The sequence below is a fragment of the Rhinopithecus roxellana genome, chromosome 1 (assembly GCF_007565055.1).
Source record: "Rhinopithecus roxellana isolate Shanxi Qingling chromosome 1, ASM756505v1, whole genome shotgun sequence".
NCBI classification, from domain to species: domain Eukaryota; kingdom Metazoa; phylum Chordata; class Mammalia; order Primates; family Cercopithecidae; genus Rhinopithecus; species Rhinopithecus roxellana.
The window spans coordinates 43621566-43644787 of NC_044549.1; the positions used below are offsets into that span (position 1 = coordinate 43621566).

Sequence of the window (23222 nt, forward strand, 5' to 3'; positions counted from 1 at the left end):
TTTGTTTGTTTGTTTATTTTTCTGAGATGGAATTGCCCAGGCTGGAGCACAGTGGTACAATCTAGGCTCACTGCAAACTTCGCCTCCCAGCTTCAAGCGATTCTCCTGCCTCAGCCTCCCAAGTAGCTGGGATTAGAGGCGTGTGTCACCATGCTCAGCTAATTTTTGTATTTTTGGTACAGACAGGGTTTCACCATGTTGGCCAGGCTGGTCTCAAACTCCTGACCTCAAGTGATCCGCCTGCCTCATTCTCCCAAGGTGCTGGGATTACAGGCATGAACCACTGCACCTGGCCACAACACAAGTTTATTTGTCCTTCTCATCAGAGTTCAGTGTAGTTGGCAGCTGGGGTGGTGGTGGGAGTGTCAACCACTTCATGTGGTCATTCAGGGACCCAGGCTCCTTCCACCCTTTGACACCATTATCTCTAAATGTGGTGTCGAAGGTCACTGCAAGGGAGAATGGGATTTCATATTAAGGAGATTTATATTGGCCAGGCCTGAAGGTGGAATTCACTTCCACCCATATTCCATTAACTGCAGGGACACTACTGTTGAAACTGAACTGCAGGAAACTTGAGAAATATTGTCCAGGAAGTAAGCAAAATGGATTTAGTGCACACAGAGCATTTTATGCTGCCACTGCGAACGTTTACACATGTCATTTTTCTCATATACCTCCATTAGAAAATCTGTAAATGTCTTATCTAATGTTTTTATATTCTTTCCTCTCCTTATATCCAGGGTCTTGAACACGATAAGAGTCCCCATTGAATAATTGTCCACAGAATGCCTAAAGATCAGATCGTACACACCATGCTTCAGTGGACAAGCATACAGTGAGACTGATCTTGTTTGTATATGTAACTCACTTTTATGGTCAACAGTGGAGAGGAATGAGTCAGCTGGGTGATTGCCATTCAGCGGGCTTTGTATGCAGCAGCCCTTGGCCATTTCACCTTCTGTGTGTATTCCTTAATCATTTGCTATAGGGATCCTTTTTTCTCTTCAGTGATGTGAACTTAACTGTTTTTCGGAGTATAATGTGTTAGGTGATACCCATGTGATACCCATGCACCATCAGATAGTCTTGCTTTCCTCCAGTGACCCAAGCAGTAAATCTCCAATTCAGCAAACATTTACTGAGCCTCAGTTATATACCATATGCCAGCAATACAAGGATGAATAAACATGCGTCTTGCTTTTGAGAAGCTTAGTTCAATAATTTTAGTATGGTGCTGTGCTAGAAATAGGTACTAAGTGCTAGGAAGGATAAGGCAGATTCCTCAAAAAGGCCAGGCAGAAAAGGGTATAATAAAATTAAACCTCAATTATGTATAATTTTAATATAAAATTCGCATATAAAAATAGTCCTATAATGTAAATTGTTCTATAAATGACTATTTACTTAGCTAATTAGTGTGAATATTTTTTCTTATTACTAATAATTACGTACAAATTTTTAAAATTCATTTCCAGAGGTTAATATATGTACCCACCAGCAATAAATGAAAATCTTTTTATTTCTATAATGCCTATAATCTTGAAAATACAGACGTATTTTTTCAACATGAAAATTTAAAAATATGAACTTTAGTAATAGGCAATTACATGTTACATGTTGCTTTTATTTAAATAAAGCAAAAAGCCATCCAAGGTCTGTTTTTCTGTGAGTTAGCCAAGAGATTGTCAAGGAAAGAGGGCAGTGCCTTGTGATAACTTACTTTGCTAAGACCATAGTAGATAACTATAACATCTTGTACCTCTTTTGTCTTCCTAAAATCAGATGTGCCAGAAGAATTGGAAGCAAAACTCCCTCTCGATGGTGGATCAGACAAAATTGAAGATATCCCAGAGGAATGTGAAAATATTTCCTCTTTGGTGGCATTTGAAAACCTCAAGGCAAATGTGACTGACATAATCCTTACCTTGTTAGTGGAGAACATCAGTGGCCTGTCCAGTGATGATTTTCAACTGGAAGTAATAAGAGATCTTGATGTTGCTGTTGTTACCTTTCAAAAGCACATAGGTAAGATGAAGTGACGCTTCCTCTGTCTATCTTCTTTGCACCACATCATGGGACTTGAGATACCTCTTAGTGGGACATCTCTGAAAGTTTGACTCTTTCTAGTAGCTACTAAGAGAGGTTTCCAAGTTAATATAGTTTTTTTTTATTTTGAAAAAGAAGCATATTCATATTGAAACCAAATTCCGGTATTTTTAGTAGAATGAACTTTATTGCAGGAGTACCCAAGTGTGTGTGTGTGACTGAGAAAGAGAGAGACAGGCAGAGAGAGTAAGAGAGCGTGTGAACACAGCAGAATACACATCTAAAATCCAAGTGATTCCAAGTAAAGGAGTCGGCTTTTTCACATGTGTTATCTCACTGGGTGAAGTAAATATTTGTATTACCAAACTGGACTTCGTGGAAGGTAATGATAACACACACTCATAGAGTGCTGACTATAAGCCAGGTGCTATGCCAGCCTCTTTACATGTATTAATTTATTTATCCTTTCTAAAACCTTATGAGATTATTATTATTGATCTCCATGTTACAGCTGGGGAGATAAAACACAAAGGTGCAAATGCATGGATGAACTGGATTTGAATCCAGGCAGCCTACCTCTACACCTGTCCTCTTACCACTTTACCAGATATTTCCTTAGCACTTTCATGGTCGTTCACATATGTGGGTATGAGTAAGTGCATGTAATGCAGAAAATGGGTGCTCTTTAAGGTAATTGTCAGGAATCTGTAGACAATCTCTGAGATTGGGAAGAGAGCTGTCACCACCGAAAACAAGTACATTTTCCAATTCCAAGCCTTCACTCTTCCATGGCCATGGCAGTGGAGTGGTTAAGAGCACAGGTCATGGAGTCAAAATTCCAGCTCTGCCATTTAACTAGTTATATGAGGTTGACCAAGTTATTATCCTGTCTCTGCCTCACTTTCCTCATTTATAAAATGTCACAATAATACCTACCTAATATAGTTTTTGTAAAGATTGAATGAGATAATGTTTGAAAAGTTCTTAACACAGGGCCAGGTGTAGTGGCTCACGGCCTGTAGTTCCAACACTTTGGGAGGCCAAGGTGGATGATAGCCTGAGTCCAGGAGTTTGAGAGCAGCCTGGGCAACATGGTGAAACTCCATCTCTACAAAAATACAAAAATTAGCCAGGCATGGTGGCGCGCACCTGTACTCCCAGCTACTCTGGAGGCTGAGGTGGGAGAATCACTTGAGCCTGGGAGGCAGAGGTTGCAGTGAGCCAAGATCATGCCATTGCACTCCAGCCTGGGTGACAGAGTGAGAGCCCATGTCTGAAAAAAAAGAAAAAAAAAGAAAAAGAAAATAAAAGTACCTAACAACTTAACGTAGTACCTGAGACGTAGTAAGGACTCAAAGGGAGCTATTTTTATTTCAAATTTATTACTATTTCTCACAAAGGGAAAACTAAATGGACTTGCTTTTGTACATTGATCAGAATCTTGAATGCCTAATATGTGCTAGGCACTGGTCTAGGTGCTGTGGGCAGAGATGAATAATCAGGTTCCTGCCCTTGAGAAACTCACAGCCTGGGGTCGGGGAGGAAACCCATATGTAAACAAATAAGGAAGGTCCAAGAGAAGAAGCTGTCTCTCTAAGCTGTGAACAAAAAGCTGTGGGAAATGGGAGGAAAGGGACCCCCTTCAAACAAGGTGGCCTGGTTTTGCTTCTGTGAAGTTTATTCTCCAGTAGTACCATTTGATAGTGTCCAGAATATATTCCATCTGCTTGACATAGCTGTTTCCCTATCCATCTGGTAAACCCCTCTTCATTGTTCAAAACCCAGATCAGAGCCACTTACTCTGGGACTCATTGTCTGATTCCCAGTATTAGTCTTCCCACCTCATTTGATCCCACAATAGGCAATTTATTTGCTCTCAAGACTTGCTCCCTCATGGATGATGCACTGGCAGAGACTTGTTATGTTTATTTCCGTATCCTCAGATCCTAGCACAGGGCCTGGCACATCATGGGCCCACCATCGATACTTCTTCTTCTTCTTCTTCTTCTTATTATTATTATTATTATTATTATTATTATTTTAAGACAGAGTCTCACTCTGTCGCCCATGCTGGAATGCAGTGCAGTAGCATGATCTCAGCTCACTACAGCCTCTGCCTCCCGGGTTCAAGTGATTCTCCTGCCTCAACTTCCCGAGTACCTGGGACTACAGGCATGCACAATCATGCCCGGCTAATTTTCTTATTTTTAGTAGAGACAGAGTTTCACTATGTTGACCAGGCTTTTCTTGAACTCCTGATCTCAGGTGATCTGCCTGCCTTGGCTTCCCAGAGTGCTTAGATTACAGGCATGAGCCACCACACCCGGCCAATACTTATTATCAAAGAGACAGTTGAGTCCTGAAAGATGAATAGGATCAAGATAAAAAATTGGAGAAGAGCATTCCAAATGCAGGAAATTGTATACCCAAAGGCCCTTTAAAGGAGAAGGGGGTTTACAAAAATAATGACTAAAAAAAAAAAAAAAAAAAAAAATGACTAGTTTTTGTGGCAACATGGAAAATAAAATGAATGGCAGGGAATAACCAAAGGTGATGCTTGGAAATTAGTTTTGAGTCACATCACCAAGGGCATTGTACATCTGGCTGAGGAGTGTCAACACTCATACCTGCAGGTAATGGGGAGCCATTGAAGGGCTTGAGAAAGGGGTGAAATGAGATTTGTAGGGAAAGCCCTCAGGAGGATTGGTGACGGCTGGGACAGGAAGTGGGGACATAGCTCAGTGGCAGCAATCGAGGTAAGACATTCGCGTGTGTGTCGCTCAGAGACTGGGAGTTTTAGCGTTTTAGCTATGTAAATTCTCATGTAGGTATTAAGATCTTGTGTCTAAAAATGGAGTGCTTAGCTCTCCCTTTTAACTCAATTAGTAGCCAGACATTTTCTTCTATACAACATAAAGATACAATCAAAATTTACTGATTTTCTTTCTTTTTATTTGGTTTGTAGATACTGTAAGATTTGTTGATGATTGTACCAGGCACCATTCAATTAAACAACTTCAGCTTTCTCCAAGACTTCTGGAAGTGACAAAAACAATCAGGGTTGAAAACCTGCCACCTGGTGCTGATGACTACAGTTTAAAACTTTTCTTTGAAAATCCCTATAGTGGAGGGGGAAGAGTTGTCAATGTTGAATATTTTCCTGAAGAGAGTTCAGCTCTGATTGAATTTTTTGACAGAAAAGGTAATATTTATTAACCTGTCATACTTCGCATAATCTAGGCCATTTTTAGCTGAGCTTAACAGTTATCAATTTAGTTCTGATGTGTTTTATTTGTTTATTTATGCATTTCTTTGGGAATTGAATAAATAATCCTGTTCATCTGGGATATGATGCTTAATAAGGCCAGTGATTCAGACTTTAGAGAAGCAACATCAAGTTTTTGAAAGATTTAAGGAGATTCTTTCATGAGTCTCTACCTATGATGGACTGAAAAATACATTCTTGGGATCTTTGAAATACTATATTAAAAAGGAGATGATCTGTGTTTTAGCCACACACTTGATGGAAACTCTCAAATTAATTACAACAAGGTTAGGTAAAGAAATACTCAGCAACTCATAGAGTTCCTGTACAGTACCACTACTTCTTTTACCTATTGTACCATCATTCAAAAATGGACAGGAGTGGTTTCACATGACCAGTGGATGCCTGCTGGAATATTGTTTGGAGTGACCCTGTGAAAACCATGTCCAGCTGAACCTTAGAGAAACACTTGTGAGTGTTTTGTGACAAAGACTGCCAGTTCTCTGAGGCGTATACAAGGTCAGCTTGGAGGTTCTACTTGTGTTCAGAGGTCAAGGCTGAGCAGAAGGAATTAGGGGGCAAGGCCTCTTAGGAAAAGAAGGAAAATTGTGCCTGGGATTAATAAGGGTGGGGCATGACATAGGATAATGTGGTATGCCACTCACTTGAGAGAAATTGTTTCAACGGGGTACTTGAAGGAACCTCCCTTTTCCCAACTCGATTTTTATGAGTTGGGAAAACTGGGTAAAAGTATGGTTTGAATCAAAACGGAATGAAAGACCTACTATTCCTTGGGCAAAGGGACAAAGAGGAGCTTCTGTCACATATTCAAATCTCCTTCTGCCTGGTCTTGGGCCCGGGGAGAGAGAGGGGTACATAAAATCCTCTACCCTAGAAATTAACCTCCCAGCTTGTGGTGAGAGTTGACAGTTTCAGGGTTTTCAAACATTGAGGGCATGGGGCTGTTGGGTTTGTCCTCAGAAGGGCTATTCTACACATACACAACTAATATTAAGTACTATTTACTGAAGGTTTATTTTCTGCCAGAGCTATTCATGTAAACTCTATGGGGCCCTCTCAAAGGTTCCCTTCCTCCCTGATCCCTTTGTACCATCTAACTTTTTTGACCACACCTCCTCCTCCAAACTCACTCATTCTCTGTCCTCCACAATCTGTGATATACTGACTTTCTTTTTTGTTCTCTAGCTTCTCCTTCTTTTTATTTTTTAATGTTCATTTTATTATTTATTTATTTTGAGACAAGGTCTCACTGTCCCTCAGGCTGGAGTACAGTGGCATGATTGTGGCTCACTGCAGCCTCAACCTCCCCAGGCTCAGGTGATCCTTCCACCTCAGCCTCCAGAGTACAGGTGGGACTACAGGTGCATGCTACCATATCCAGCTAATATATTGTATTTTTAGGAGAGATGGGGTTTCGCCATGTTTCCCAGGCTGGTCTTGAACTCCTGGGCTCAAGCAATACTCCCTCCTTTGCCTCCTAAATTGCTGAGATTATAGGCGTGAGCCACTGCATCCAGTTTAGCTTCTCCTTCTTTTAATTATAACTTACATTTGCACAGCTTCGCAGAGTGTTACCAAGTGCACTCAGACAGTCTGTCTTATGGGCATCTTGATTGTTATAATCCCTGTTTTACACATGAGGAAACTGAAGCACAGAAAGGTCCAATAACTTGCCCAAGATTACACAGCTAATTAGTGACACAGTCAGGATTTGAACTTGGGTATTCTGGTCCCATAACATATACCCTAACTTCTCTCCTTTTTCCAAATCTCCTGTTTACCTATAACGTTAATTTTTCTTATAGGATAGTTCACCATTCACAATGGGTTGCCAATAATGAGGCAGATGGTAGATAGAGCTTGGTTTAAAAGAGAATTTGTTGCACAATATTGTGTTTTATGTAGATTTCTTGAGAGGAAAAAATTAGGCATTTTACTCTAAAATTATTTGGTTCAACTTTACAAAATCTGATTTATTTTTTAAGGAAGAGAATTTTCATTGAACACCTATGTCTGTAAGATCTTTGGCTGTTTTTTCTGCTACAGTATCTCACAATCCCATTAATAATCTGCATGGTTAGATAAACTTTGTCCTTACAGACAAGCAAAGCAGGATGGAGACTTGAAGACATATTAAGATGACATCTGCCATGGTTCTTGGGTCAGACAGACCTGAATTTGATTCCTGGCTTTGGTGCTTACTAGCTTTGTAATCTTGGCCAAGTTACTTTAACCCACCTAAGCCTCTATGTTCTTATCTGTAAAATGGGACTCACATTACTGCTTACCTTAGAGGAGTGCTGTGAGGTTGAAATGAAATAATATCAGCAAAGTGCTTGTGCCTGACAGTGCTCAGTATGTTGGTAATCACAAATACTGCCCAGGCTTAGGGCTGCCACAGGGCCACATTGGGAAGTTGAAGCTGTATGTTTGGGCCTCTGAAGGCCACTGTCTTTCCATCATGCTCGATACCAGCTCTAGGACCCAATCACACACAAGCTGAAGTTACTTTAACAGCTTTCCACAAAGGTTGCTCTTTTAACCCAAGTTGTTATTGGAGCACATTCTGATTCCCTTTCTGCAGATGCTCTGCCTAATAACTTACACAAAATGAGGAGGGGCTTGGAAGAGAAGAGCGTGCACATGCACACACATGCAAACACACCCATGGGAGTGTTCCAGTGAAGTGGAAAAAGTAGATTGTAGCAGGGCCAGGAGGAGGTGTGGGTCTTACTGAATCATAGTCTGTGGGGCTGGGCTCTCAGAGGACCGTGATGATGACTCGGGTTTGGTAGAGGGGCAAGAGGATGGGCTTTGGGGTTTGACAAACACTGAATCTTAGCTGAGTTATCTGCAGTCTATGTAACCCTATCCAAGTTATCTAACCTTCCCTAGCCTCAGTTTTATCATTTGTAAATAGGGGTGATAATAATAATGTCTCTACCTCAAATGGTTGTTGTGAGGATGAAATGAATTAAATATATGTAAAGCACTCAGAATAGTGTGTGACACATGCTAAGCTATAATAATTTATTATTATGCTCCTCCTTTTCGAGGTATTAATGTTAATCTAAGTCAACTTTGAAGCCTAAAATTATAGGACTGTATAGGAAGACCAAATAGCATAATACTAAGGTGAGCTTCACTTTGAGCACCAAAATATTTTTTATACTAGGGCAAACATTACTCTCATGCTTGTGACCAAACTCATATATTTCTTAACATGATGGTGATATATCAGTAATATCAGGAAAACAGTAAACGGAATTTAATTAACAGGACTTCAACATAGATGGATCTTGGCTAGAAAGTAATTATTCCATTCAATAAGGGATACCTGTGCACCTGTGCACTGCTAACCCATACCAGTTTTTATTTGAGCACTTTGAGAGTAGTGCTGCTTTTTAATATGCTGTAATATCACAATTCTACCAACATTAGATTTTTTTCCTCTAAAATGGGAAAACTTTGTTTTGTTTTTCTTTGCCACATATCATCTTGGTCTTACTTTGTTTTATTTCTTTCCTTTGTTAGAAAAACATTAGATTTTTTTTTTCTCTAAAATAGGAAAATTTTGTTTTGTTTCTATTTGCCATATATCATCCTGGGCTTACGTTATTTTTTTCTTTCCTTTTAAGTGTTAGACACCATCATGGCCACAAAACTCGACTTCAATAAAATGCCACTTTCTGTGTTCCCGTACTATGCCTCACTGGGCACAGCCTTGTATGGAAAGGAGAAGCCTCTGATCAAGCTTCCAGCACCATTTGAAGAGTCACTAGATCTTCCCTTATGGAAGTTCTTACAGAAAAAGAATCACCTGATTGAGGAGATAAATGATGAAATGAGGCGTTGTCACTGTGAGCTCACATGGTCCCAACTCAGTGGTAAAGTTACCATCAGACCAGCAGCCACCTTAGTCAATGAAGGAAGACCGAGAATCAAGACCTGGCAGGCAGATACTTCCACAGCACTCTCTAGCATCAGGTCTAAATATAGAGTCACCCCAATTAAAGTGGATCCAACAATGTGGGACACCATAAAAAATGATGTGAAAGATGACAGGATTTTGATTGAGTTTGATACACTTAAGGAAATGGTAATCTTAGCAGGGAAATCAGAGGATGTCCAAAGCATTGAGGTACAAGTCAAGGAGTTAATAGAAAGCACTACTCAAAAAATTAAAAGGGAAGAGCAGAGTTTGAAGGAAAAAATGGTCATTTCTCCAGGCAGGTATTTTCTTTTGTGTCACAGCAGTCTACTGGATCACTTACGCACAGAGTGCCCAGAGATAGAGATTTGTTATGATGGAGTCACTCAACACTTGTGCTTGAAAGGACCTAGTGTAGATGTGTATAAAGTCAAGTGTGCAATCCAGGAAAAGGTGTACACCATGGCTCAGAAAAACATTCAGGTTTCTCCTGAGATTTTTCAGTTTTTGCAACAGGTAAATTGGAAAGAATTCTCTAAGTATCTTTTCATAGCACAGGAAATTCTTACACTTTATGAGCTAGAGGGTACAACTGTTCTCTTAACCAGCTGTTCTTCCGAAGCCCTGTTAGAAGCTGAAAAGCAAATGCTCAGTGCCTTAGATTATAAGCGCATTGAAGTTGAGAACAAAGAAGTTCTTAATGGCAAGAACTGGAAAGGGCTCACTCATAATTTGCGTAAGAAACAAAATTCCTCCCCAAACACTGTAATCATCAATGAGTTATCTTCAGAAACCACAGCTGAAGTCATCATTACAGGCTGTGTAAAGGAAGTAAATGAAACCTATGCATTGCTTTTTAACTTCATTGAACAAAACATGAAAATAGAGAGACTGGTTGAAGTAAAGCTTTCCTTAGTTATTGACTATTTAAAGACAGAAAAGAAGCTATTCTTGCCAAAGATAAAGAGGACAAATGTGCAGGTAAGTTTCAATCCTGAGAACAAACAAAAAGGCATTTTACTAACTGGCTCAAAGACGGAAGTACTGAAGGCAATGGACATCGTCAAGCAAGCCCGGGATTCAGTCTGTGTTAAAAGTGTCCATATTGATAAGCCAGGAGCCAAGATGTTCTTCCGGGAAAAAGCATGGTCTTATCAACGTGAGATCAAACGGTTGTTTGGTTGTTACATTGAACTACAGGAGAATGAAGAAGTGAAGGAGGGAGGCAGCCCCTCTAGGCAGAAGTGCTTCTCTCGGACAGCCTTGGCCCCCGGCATCGTGCTCATTGTGCAGCAGGGTGACTTGGCACAGCTTCCTGTCGATGTGGTGGTGAATGCATCTAATGAGGACCTTAAGCATTATGGTGGCCTGGCCGCTGCGCTCTCAAAAGCAGCTGGCCCTGAGCTCCAGGCCGACTGTGACCAGATAGTGAAGAGAGAGGGCAGACTCCTACCAGGCAATGCCGCCATCTCCAAGGCAGGAAAGCTGCCCTACCACCACGTGATCCATGCAGTGGGGCCCCGCTGGAGCGGATATGAGGCCCCGAGGTGTGTGTACCTATTAAGGAGAGCTGTGCAACAAAGTCTCTGTCTAGCCGAAAAATACAAGTACCGATCCATAGCCATCCCAGCTATTAGTTCTGGAGTCTTTGGCTTTCCCTTAGGCCGATGCGTGGAGACCATTGTTTCTGCCATCAAGGAAAACTTCCAACGCAAGAAGGATGGACACTCCTTGAAAGAAATCTACCTTGTTGATGTATCTGAGAAGACCGTTGAGGCCTTTGCAGAAGCTGTGAAAACTGTATTTAAAGCCACCCTGCCAGATACAGCTGCCCCGCCCAGTTTACCAGCAGCAGCAGGGCCTGGGAAAACATCATGGAAACAAGGAAGTCTGGTGTCCCCGGGAGGCCTGCAGATGCTGCTGGTGAAAGAAGGCGTGCAGAATGCTAAGGTGAGTGTTGCCTTTACAGAACACCACCAGGGCACTGTGACTCCACTTAGTCAGCGACTCTCATGCAGGGCTGAAGAAAAATAAGGACCAAGGGGAGAATCAAGGCAGAGAATCCCATGCCCTCCACGCCCACCTTTTAACAATTTTCCTTAGGTAACTGGGCTCCTTACCAAATCATTTACTAATAGAGATCGGCCAATTATTTGTGAGAACTGAAAGTGTGTAGAGGTCAGATTTCTAGGTTTCCAGTAGTTGTAGAAATCCATAATATCACACATTTAGACAATTCTCTATACTTTACACCTGCCACGTTTTGGTAAATCTAAGACTAATTTCCTAATTTACTGACAGCAGATACAGAGCAATCAGAGCATAGGGTATGCAGAGGACAGGAATCTTGTCAATGATGCTGAGCAAGAGAGAGCTTGGGGCCAGAGTCTGAGGGACCATCAGCGCCCAACACCAGTGAGGAAGTGAAAAGTGGACCTGAGGAAGTTACAGGTGCCAGTCTTTATGTGGGGACAATTCTTGTAGGCTGTAGGGGCATGGCGGCGGCGGGGGGGGGCTAAAATGTTTATTTTTATTTTTATTTTTTTTGAGGCAGGATCTCGCTCTGTCATCCAGACTGGAGTGCAGTGGCACCATCTCGGCTCACTGCAACCTCCACCTCCCGGGTTCAAGTGATTCTCCCACCTCAGCCTCCCTAGTAGCTGGGACTACAGGCGCGTGCCACCATGTCCGGCTAATTTTTGTAATTTTTTTTTTTTTTTTTTTTTTTTTTTTTTTAGTAAAGATGGGGTTTCACCATGTTGGCCAGGCTGGTCTTCAACTCCTGACCTCAGGTGATCTGCCCGCCTCAACCTCCCAAAGTGCTGGGATTACAGGCATGAACCACCTTATTTAGCAACATAGGGTCTAACTAATCAGAACAGCAGCCATCTGCCCAGGGTCTGAAGCCTCCTACTGTGCCAGGCACTACTTCTTTACTTGGAAGATCTGGGGGAGTCCTGGAAGGGGAGTCAGGGTGGAGATGGTGGGAGCAGTGAGGGGCAGATGCTGGGCAGCACTTATTTCCCAACCAACAGAAACGTTTTTCCTTACTGTCTTAACTGGCATGGCCATAGTTGTGTCTTCCAGTGGATATTTGCCTCAACCTTCCTCTGCTGGCGTGGAGTGAATGTGCTCGGGGCTGCCAGAGGGACCCTGGGACCCAGAGCTGGGTGAATGCCCTTCCTGCCACCCAAGAATGCTGCTGGGCTGTTTTTTGCCCCACTTTTTAAAAGGAAGATCAATTAGCACAATATATATAAAAGAAAACAGACATCACAATACAATGAAAGTTTCATCAAGTCTGAGTGTTTTATTCAAAGACCAAGACCAAAGTCCTAAATTACCAGCACTGGGTGTTACTTATCTTCATCATCTTTAAACAAAATACAGTTGAATATGTACTTTACATGGTATTAAGTGAAATGAACAAAATTTAATAAACTTGCCAAATGTTTTGCTTTGAATTGTTTAAAAGAAAAGGTATATCTAAGCATCTATCTAGTGTCCAATATAATGTGATAAAAGGTGACACAATTGAAACTATATTAACCTGAATATATTTGCTGTTTCAGCATATTTCTACATCACAACTATCTTGAGAAAAGCTGAAAATTGCTTAACAGTCACACTCAATCACCATCCTTTTTGTTTAAACAGCTTTGTTGAGATATAATTCACATACCATACCTGTTTACAATGTGCAATTCAGTGGCTTTTAGTATATTCACTGAAGTATGCAATCATTACCACAATCTAATTTTAGAACATTCTCTTCATTCCAGAAAGAAACCCTGTGCCCATTAGCAGTCACTCCCCATTCCGTTCACCCACCTCCCCAGCCCTAGGCAACCACTAATCTACTTCCTGTTTCTATAGATTCACTTATTCTGGAAATTTAATATAAGTGGAATCATACAATTTGTGGTTGCCTGACTGACTTCTTTCATTTAGCAGAATGTTTTCAAGGTTTATCGATGTTGTACCATGTATCAGAACTTACTTCCTTTTTATGGCTGAATAATACTCCATTGTATGGATAGATCACATTTTATTTATCCATTCTTCAGTTGATGAACATTTGGATTGTTTCCACTGTTTGACTTCCATGAATAATTCTGCTATGAACATTTGTATACCAGTTTTTGTATGAACATGTGTTTTCAGTTCTCTTGGGTATATACCTAGGAGTGGAATGGCTGGGTCATATGGTAACTCTGTGTTTGACCATCTGAGGAACTGCTAGATCATTTCCCAAAGCAGCTGCACTGTTTTACATTCCTGTCAGCAACATTGACAGTTCCAATTTCTCCACCTCCTTGTCGACACTTGTTATTATCTTCTTTCTGATTATAGCCATCCTAGTGAGTGTGAAGTCACATCTCACTATGGTTTTGATTTGAATTTCCATAATGACTAATGATGTTGAACATCTTTTCATGTACTTTTTGACAATGTGTATATCTTCCTTAGAGAAATGTCCATGTGGATCCTTTGCCCACTTGTAATTAGTTAGTTAATTATTTTTAGAGACAGGGTCTTGCTCCGTCACCCAAGCTGGAGGACGGTGGCATGATCATGTCTTACTGTAACATTGAACTTCTGGCCTCAAGTGATTCTCCCTCCTTGACCTCCTGAAGTGCTGGGATTACAGGTGTGAGCCAAAGTACCTGGCTTATATTTTCTCTTTTTCATTTGGGTTATTTGTCTTTTTATTACTAAGTATTTTTTCTCTAGTTTGGATATAAGTCCCTTATCAGATATATGATTTGCAAATACTTTCTTCTATGTGCCATCTTTCTTTTTTGAGTTGTTACTTTGTTTAAAATATTTTTTGTTTTAGTTTAAAGTGCTGAACTGGAAGATTTTAAACAGATTTTTACTTAAACAGATTTTTACTTACCGTAAGCTTAAGTAATAACTACAAGAACCATAGCTAATATTGGTTGTTACTATGTACCGAGCCTTGTGTTGGGTTTTGTTGCTGTTGTTGTTGTTTGTTTGTTTATTTTTTTATTTATTTTGAGGTGGAATCTTGCTGTGTCACTTAGGCTGGAGTGCAGTGGCGCAGTCTCAACTCACTGCAACATCTGCCTCCCGGGTTCAAGTGACTCTCCTGCCTTAGCCTCCCGAGTAGCTGGGACTACAGGTGCCCGCCACCACACCCAGCTAATTTTTGTATTTTTAGTAGGGATGGGGTTTCTCCTTGTTGGCCAGGCTGATATCTAACTCCTGACCTCAGGTGATCCACCTGCCTCGGCCTCCCAAAGTGCTGGAATTAGAGGCGTAAGCCATCATGCCCAGCCTGCACTGTGCTGTTTTTGACATGCATTTTCTCATTCACTGCCATGCGGCAGATTCTAGGATTATTATTCTTTTCACTTCACAGATGAGAGAGTGAGACTTAAAGGGGTTAAGTAATTTGCCCACATCCCCCAACTAGCAAATGGTAGAGCCAGGATTGGAATTTGTTCAGGCTCTTAACTATTGCACTATTTCAAAATGTTAAAAATAATTTTGTGTCTCATTTTTAAAAATCAACTCTTTTGACCAAGCATCAGAAATGGGAATGAATTTCATTCCTTGTCCCTTTTGACACCAAATGTCACGACATTCTTTCCCAACTAGGCATGGTGGCTCATACCTGTAGTCCTAACTACTCGGAATGCTGAGGTGGGAGGATCACTTGAACCCTAGGAGTTTAAGGCTGCAGTGAACTATGATCACGCCACTGCCCTCCAGCCTGGGTGACAGAGCAAGACCTTCTCTCTTAAAAAAAGTCATACTTTGCTTTTCTTTCACTCCCATAGATGCGTAGCTTCCATGACTGCAATAACTGCTCTGCATTACTCCTTAGTGACCCAGGCAGGCCAGCTTTGAAAATCACTTGGCTACATTCCCTCTTCTCTGTTCTCTTGACCTCTCTAATCTGCTCACATTCACTGATGAAAAAGCTTCCAGGGCTGCTCCCTGCCTGTCAGGGAGTCCAGATGTCTTGGCACTCAAGGTGGGCCCCCCAGTCTACCCCCAGTGTAACATTTCTAGCCTGGAGTGTACCATTTTGCTGCAGAAGCTCTCTCAGATCAAATTAATCTGTTCACAGCTCACAACCCACCATGCCTATGTTCATGCTGCTCTCTGTCTTGCTCTGCCTGCTGAAATTCTTCCCATTTCTCAAACCCCACATTGCCCATGGTGTCTTCACTAGTTACTGAAACAGCTTTCTCTGGACTCCTCCAGTGATGCCATACCATTCATAGATTGCTTTTTGACTGCTCTCTTTTGTTCCTAAGTGCCACTTAAATAAGTATTTAGTAACACTTTGTCTTGTGTTGATATTTAAATCACTGAAACCTTAATCATCTTAGTTGTCGCCCGTTGTGCCAAGCCCAGTGGCTCAAATATAATAATCATCGATGAATGCTTTTTGTTAAAATTTGAAACAAATTTTTGGTTTTGTCTTTCAGACGGATGTTGTTGTCAACTCTGTTCCCTCTGATCTTGAGCTTAGTAGAGGGCCTCTTTCTAAGGCCCTCTTGGAAAAAGCTGGACCAGCGCTCCAGGACGAATTGGACACAGTTGGACAAGGGATGGCTGTCAGCGTGGGCACAGTGCTCAAAACCAACAGCTGGAATCTGGACTGTCGCTGTGTGCTTCACGTGGTAGCTCCGGAGTGGAGAAATGGTAGCACATCTTCACTCAAGGTTGGCCCTGGTTTTGAATTATCTAGGAAGTCGGGTAGCCCTTTGGGTTCTCCTTTTAGTAGCATATTGATTGGACATAGATTGGGCCTTGTCTGTTTCTCTTCCATAATAATCACGCTTTTGGCAGATTCCATCATGTGGCCATTTCTTTCAGCTGTAGCTGACTTCTCCTGAGGACTAGTTAATAATATAAATGAATTATTGTGCTCAATAATTATTGGAGCTCAGGGAAGGGTTACTGAACATAATATTATTACTTGCTTAGTGAAGAAAGCCAGAGAAGGATGTGAAGAATGGAAGAGAATGAAAGAAAAGAACAGTAGTTGCTTTGCTTCTTTCCTTCATTGTGAATGTGTTTAAGTCTCTCATATTCTCTTTTCCTTTTCCTTTCCTTCTCCTGTATTTTTCTTTCCTCTTCTGATTGCCCTTAATCACTATTGAAAGCAAAAAGGAGTATTCGAGGTCACAAGGTTGCTAAATTCTTGTCCTTTTTGTTCTAACTCCCATTTAGACAAGATGTATAAGGATGTGCTTTGTGCATTTCAGATCATGGAAGACATAATCAGAGAATGTATGGAGATCACTGACAGCTTGTCCTTAAAATCAATTGCATTTCCAGCAATAGGAACAGGAAACTTGGGATTTCCTAAAACCATATTTGCTGAATTAATCATTTCAGAGGTGTTCAAATTTAGTAGCAAGAATCAGCTGAAAACTTTGCAAGAGGTTCACTTTCTGCTGCACCCAAGTGATCATGAAAATATTCAGGTACAGTGCCACTCATTTCTGATTATTTTGTAACTGAGACCTAATGTTTTTTCAAATGTCTTTTTGTTCTGACAGGATGCTTTTTTCATTCATTTCCCCATACAGGAAAGTAAGGAAGTAGTTTATACTTGTAGTTGTAGTTGTAGCATAACAAATTTTAAGACAAGTTACAGATGTAGAAAAAGTTTAACTTCCTATTCAGGAAAATTCCAAACATATCCAAATGTAGACATAATAGTATAATGAAGTCCGTTGTACCTATCACTGAACTTCAACAGTTATCAACCTATGGCCAGTATGTTTAATCTCTATCTCCATTTATTTCCCTTCCTTCTATATTATTTTGAAGCAAATCCCAGACATATCATTTTATCCATAAACAATTCAATATTTATTTTAAACAATAACATTTCTTTTTAAAAAAGTAACATAACCACAATACTGCATCACATCTAAAATAAATGGACAATAATTCCTTTATTTAACCAATTATGAAATCAATTCTCAAATTTCCAACTATCTCATAAGCGTTTTGTTTTTACAGCTTTGTGTTTGAAGCAGAATCCAAATAAGGCCCACATATTGCAATGGAGTTGACTATAGGATTTCCCTCCATATGGACATAGAAATTTTAATGCAGAGTATGAAAGCACAGTGTGGCCTTATCACTAGGAAGATGTCAGAAGGTGTGGTTAGAATGGATTAGCACATTCCCATGTGGATAGGAGAGTTGGGACCAGAAACACCAGAACCATCATCAGTCATGAGTTCATCATTCAGCTACATTTACTGAGCATCAGCTGTGGGAGAGCACTGGACTCAGCATTATGGCAGCACAACAGGCATTTAAGCCATTATCCCTGCAGTCCAAGTCTTTACTTAATCAAATAAAGTAGATGACATTCAATGTTTGAAAAACTCCCATGATATTACAAAAAATGATCAAATAGATTAAAATCAGCAACCCAAGAGATATCTGTGGATCATTGGACCATCTGAATTTTTAGGTAACACTTAATTTTTCTGTGATGCTAGATACTACCTTTAAGTTCACTGGAAGCAAGTAAATCTAACCTAAATTCTAATCAGGCAGCCAACCACCTGAGTAAAATATGTGGTCCATTTACTTGTCCTGTATAATTAGTTACTCTTCTGTGCAACAGAAGCTTTTAAAATAATCTCCCTATGACTTGCATTGTGCAAGGTGATATGGATCGTGGAACAGGACGAATAGGAATAGCACATACTTTCCCTCCTATAAATCACAATTACTTTAGAGCTAAGATTTATATACACAAAATGAACTAAATGAGAGGCATGAAGTGCTGTTTTTGAATGAACGGGTGATTGAATACAGCATGAGTTCTGTGACACAGACCTGAACCTTTAAATACCACTCTTTTTCATGCAACCTCAGCATTCATTTTCTTTCCTAAAGACTGAGTATTTTGCAAATACTCTGTAAAAAGAGTTAGTCTATACAGATACCTTTAGTACCATCTGAAATTCTCTATGTGTGTCTGTTACACTTTTTCTCTTTAGACTCTTAAAGACAGTTAAACTTTGGTTACATTTTCACACACAAAAAATCAGCAAAGCCTATTGAGATGTTTATAGATGGAGACTGTCACAGAGGTTGCAAAGCCGCAGTCCTGTGCTTTGAACATGGCCTCTAGATGTGCTTTATTTAGATTATTAAAAAAAAAAAAATTCAATCAGTCGCTAACATTTAAAAATCAAAAATTTTACATAAAACTCTAGATATCCACTATGACCTAAAACTTAAAAACTTCTGGCACATTAAACATGGCTTCCTGCTTGGAACAGGAAGTTTTCCATGTCTGAGTGGCAGGTGTTCTCTAGTTCTCCACAGTCAAATCAGTCTACCTTTACCCATGTGCCTTACCTACCTGGCTCCTGGAGGGCAGTCAGTCTGAGATCTTTGTTCTACCCTCTCTCTGGGTCCTTCTCCCATTATTGCATCTGTCTTTAGCCAAGATGTTACTTGATTTTTTTTCCAACAAAATTATCTGTTGCTTGTTTACAAGGAGGAAGAAAATGATGATTTTGGAGGGTCACCAACAGGCAAAAAAAAAAAAAAAAAAAAAAAGAAATTCACAGGTTTATTAACACTAGAATACACACACCAGCTACTTGCTCCAAACATCATGACTCCCCAGCCCCTCCTCTTTTGGTACAAATAGGAGATAAAAAATGGAAGTGTTTGGGACCTTGTGATGGTCATTCTCTTAACATTGTAGTTCTTACAATTGGCAAGTTATTTGCTTTGACTGACTATTATGGTAATTCATGTTCATTGTAGAAACTTTGAACAATGCAAAATGCATAAATTCTTTAGTTGGATTTTGTTCCAGCCTGCTTTTTTACATATGTACTTTTAAAAGTGGGATTGGCTGAAAGCGGTGGCTCATGCCTGTAATCCCAGCACCTTGGGAGGCCAAGGCAGGCAGATCACCTGAGGTCAGGACACTAGCCTGGCTAACATGGTGAAACCCTGTCTCTACTAAAAATACAAAAATTAGCTGGGTGTGGTGGCCTCCCAAGTAGGCTGAGGCAGGAGAATCACTTGAACCTGGGAGGCAGAGGTTGCAATGAGCCAAGATTGCGCCACTACACTCCAGTCTGGGTGACAGAATGAGACTCCATCTTAAATAAATAAATAAATAAATAAATAAATAAATAAATAAATATTGTGATTATATCTTATTTTATTTAATATCCTTTGCTTTTATTTTCTATTTCATTAAATCTTCTTTGAGGCTGGGCACAGTGGCTCACACCTTTAATCCCTGCACTTTGGGAGGCCAAGGCAGGAGGATCACTTGAGGCCAGAAGTTCAAGACCAGCTTGAGCAACATAGGGAGATCCTGTTTCTACAAAACAAAAACAAACAAACAAACAAAAAATACTTAGCTGGGTGTGGTGCCATGCCTATAGTCCCAACTACTTGGGAGGCTGAGGTGGGAGAATTGCTTAAGCCCAGGAGGTCGAGGCTGCAATGAACGCCTCTAGCACTTCAGCCTGGGTGACACTCCAGCCTGGGCATCACAGCGAGATCTCATTTATTAAAAAATAAAAAATTCTTCGAAAATCTATTTTTAATGGCTACTAAATAATCCAACACATGGATACAGCAACATTTATTTAACTTTTTTCCTGTTGAATTTTTAACTGTTTTTTTCTCTATTATGAATGGCACTATAGTGAATATCCTTGTATTTATATCTTTGTCCACATCTTTATTTTCATTAGACACATTTATAGAAGCAGAATCATGTGTTGTTTTCATAACTTTCAAGATCTGCAATGAAATTAAATAATACTGCTTGATAATGGTTATCTCCCAAATATGTATGTATGCATGCAGGACCAAACACCCTGATGATTCCAATTTATTCGTCTACAGAGGAGTGTAATGATCAACGCTATGTTTATATTTCAGGCATTTTCAGATGAATTTGCCAGAAGGGCTAATGGAAATCTCATCAGTGACAAAATTTCCAAGGCTGAAGATACACAAGGTTCAGTAAAGCTTCTAAATTGAAAAGTGATTTGTAGTTGCTAAGTAACTGTTCACTGACAGGTAAAAGATAGTAGTGATAATTTTTATGAAAGAAAGAACAATGAGTGACAAATGATACTAAGTTATGTTTCATATGCCTGAGCGTGTAAGACACTGGTCATGTTTACATCATCTGAAGCAGAAGGGAAGGCAGGCCAAGTTATATAATCTGTACAATGGGTTTTAAGTAATGACAAGACTACCATTTCCTGAGGAGAATGTGACATGTATTTTCCAAAATAGACAAATTAGAGAGACAACGCTAACCAAATGTTTCACCTCTGCCAAATTTGTTGTTGCCATATTTGAGTTGATCCTGTTTGAGTTTCACCAAGGCTTCTTTAATAGAAAAATGTCTTTCACCAAATTTGGAAAATTTTAAGTTATCTCTTTAAATGCTTTTTTGTGCACTGATCGATTTCATGTCTCCTTCTGTTTTCCAATACTGTGGTGCTAAGCCTTTTGATAGTGTTCCAAGATCTCTGCAGAGCTGTTCTCTCCATGCCTACCGCCCCCCCGCAACCCCGCACGTCTCTTTTCTCTCTTGTTCTTCAGATTGGATAGTTTATCTTGACCTACCTTCAAGTTCACTGAGTCTTTTCTCTGCCCACTATGCTATTGAGCCCATCCAGTGAATGTTTTATTTTAGATATATATGTGTAAGTTCTAAAATGTCTATTTGGTTCTTTTTAAAATTTTTAAATTCTTTAAAGTTTGAACTTTATTTTCCTTTGCAATTTATTATTATTATTATTATTTTAATAGTTTTGGGGATACAGGTGGTTTTTGGTTCCATGGATAAATTCTTCAGTAGTGATTTCTGAGATTTTAGTGCATCTGTCACCTGAGCAGCATATACTGTACCTGTTATGTAGTCTTTTATCCCTCACCCCTCTCTCAACCTACCCATTGGAGTCCCCAAAGTCCATTATATCACTCTTATGCTTTTGCATCCTCATAGCTTAGCTTTCACTTATAAGTGAGAACATAGGATATTTGGTTTTGCATTCCTAAACTACTTCACTTAGAATAATAGCCTCCAGCTCCATCCAAGTTGCTTCAAAAGATATTATTTCATTCCTTTTTATGGCTGAAGAGTATTCCATGGTGTATATATAGCACATTTTGTTTATCCACTTGTTGGCTGATGGGCGCTTAGGTTGGTTCCATATCTTTGCAACTACAAATTGTGCTGCTATAAACGTGTGTGTGTATGTCTTTTCATATAATGACTTATTTTGCTTTGGGTGGTTACCCAGTAGTGGGATTGCTGGATTGATTGGTAGTTTTACTTTTAGTTCTTTCAGGAATCTCCATACTGCTTTCTGTAGTGGTTGTAATAATTTACATTCCCACCAGCAATGTAAAAGTGTTCCCTTTTTACCACATCCATGCCAACAGCTATCGTTTTTTGACTTTTAAGTTATGGCCATTCTTGCGGGAGTAAGGAAGCATCTCATTGTGGTTTTAAGCATCTCGTTGTGGTTTTAATTTGCATTTTCCTGATGATTAGTGATGTTGGGCATTTTTTCTTATGTTTGTTGGCTGTTTGTATACCTTCTTTTGAGAAATGTCTGCTCATATCCTTTGCTGACTTTTTGATGGGATTATTTTTGTTTGTTTGTTTTTTCTTGCTGATTTGTTTGAGTTTCTTGTAGATTCTGGATACTGGTCCTTTGTCGGATGCATAGTCTTCGAATATTTTCTCCCATTCTGTGGATTGTCTGTTTACTCTCCTGATTACTTTGCTGTGCAGAAGCTTTTTAGTTTAATTAGGTCCCATTTTTAATTTTTGGTTTGGTTGCATTTGCTTTTGGGGTCTTAGTCATGAATTCTTTGCCTAAGTCAATGTCCAGAAGAGTTTTTCCAATGTTATTTTTTAGAATTTTTATGGTTTCAGGTCTTAGATGTAAGTCTTTGATCCATTTTGAGTTGATTTTTATATGAGGTGAGCGATAGGGATCCAGTTTCATCTTCTACATGTGGCTTACCAGTTTTCCCAGCACCATTTATTGAATAGGGTATCATTTCCCCAATGTATGTATCTGTATGCTTTGTTGAAGATCAATTGGCTTTAAGTATTTGACTTTATTTCTGGGCCCTCTATTCTATTCCATTGGTCTACATGCTTATTTTTATACCAGTACCATGCTGTTTTGGTAACTATAGACTTGTAGTATAATTTGAAGTCGGGTAGTGTGATGCCTCCAGATTTGTTCTGTTTGCTTAGACTTGCTTGATTATATGGGCTCTTTTTTGGTTCCATATGAATTTTAGGAATTATTTTTCTAGTTCTGTGAAGAATGATACCGGTATTTGGATGAGAATTCATTGAATCTGTAGACTGCTTTGGGCAGAATGGTCATTTTCACAATATTGATTATTCCCATCCATGAGCATGGAATGTGTTTCCATTTGCTTGTGTCATTTCTTTGACCAGTGTTTTGTAGTTTTCCTTGTAGAGATCTTTCACCTCCTTGGTTAAGTATATTCTTAGGTATTTTATTTATTTATTTATTTATTTTTGCAGCTATTGTATAAGGGATTGAGTTTTGATTTGGTTCTCAGCTTGGTCGTTGTTGGCGTGTAGCTAGGCTACTAATTTGTGTACATCGGTTTTTTTAACCTGAGACTTTACTGAAACTGTTTATCAGATCTAGGAGCTTTTTGCAGGAGTCGTTAGGATTTTCTAGTATACAATTGTATTATCCGCAAACAGCAACAGTTTGACTTCCTCTTTTCCAGTTTGGATGGACTTTATTTCTTTGTCTTGTCTGATTGTTCTGGCAGGGACTTCCAGTACTATGCTGAATAGAAGTGGTGAAAGTGGGCATCCTTGTCTTGTTCCAGTTCCCAGGGGTAATGCCGTCAACTTTCCCCCATTCAATATGATGTTGGCTGTGG

The 23222-nt window shown here is 39.8% G+C and overlaps 1 protein-coding gene across 1 annotated transcript in view; it reads left to right on the forward strand.

Moving 5' to 3' along the window:
- The window catches only part of PARP14 (poly(ADP-ribose) polymerase family member 14), a 50823-nt gene that overhangs the window by 8381 nt on the left and 19220 nt on the right, over nt 1–23222 (forward strand). Inside the window, exons 4-9 of the mRNA XM_010370778.2 lie at nt 1786–2028; nt 5015–5251; nt 8974–11216; nt 15731–15967; nt 16514–16735; nt 20199–20277. Of these exons, the coding sequence (XP_010369080.2) occupies nt 1786–2028; nt 5015–5251; nt 8974–11216; nt 15731–15967; nt 16514–16735; nt 20199–20277 (3261 nt within the window). The remainder of the gene's footprint in view (nt 1–1785; nt 2029–5014; nt 5252–8973; nt 11217–15730; nt 15968–16513; nt 16736–20198; nt 20278–23222) is intronic.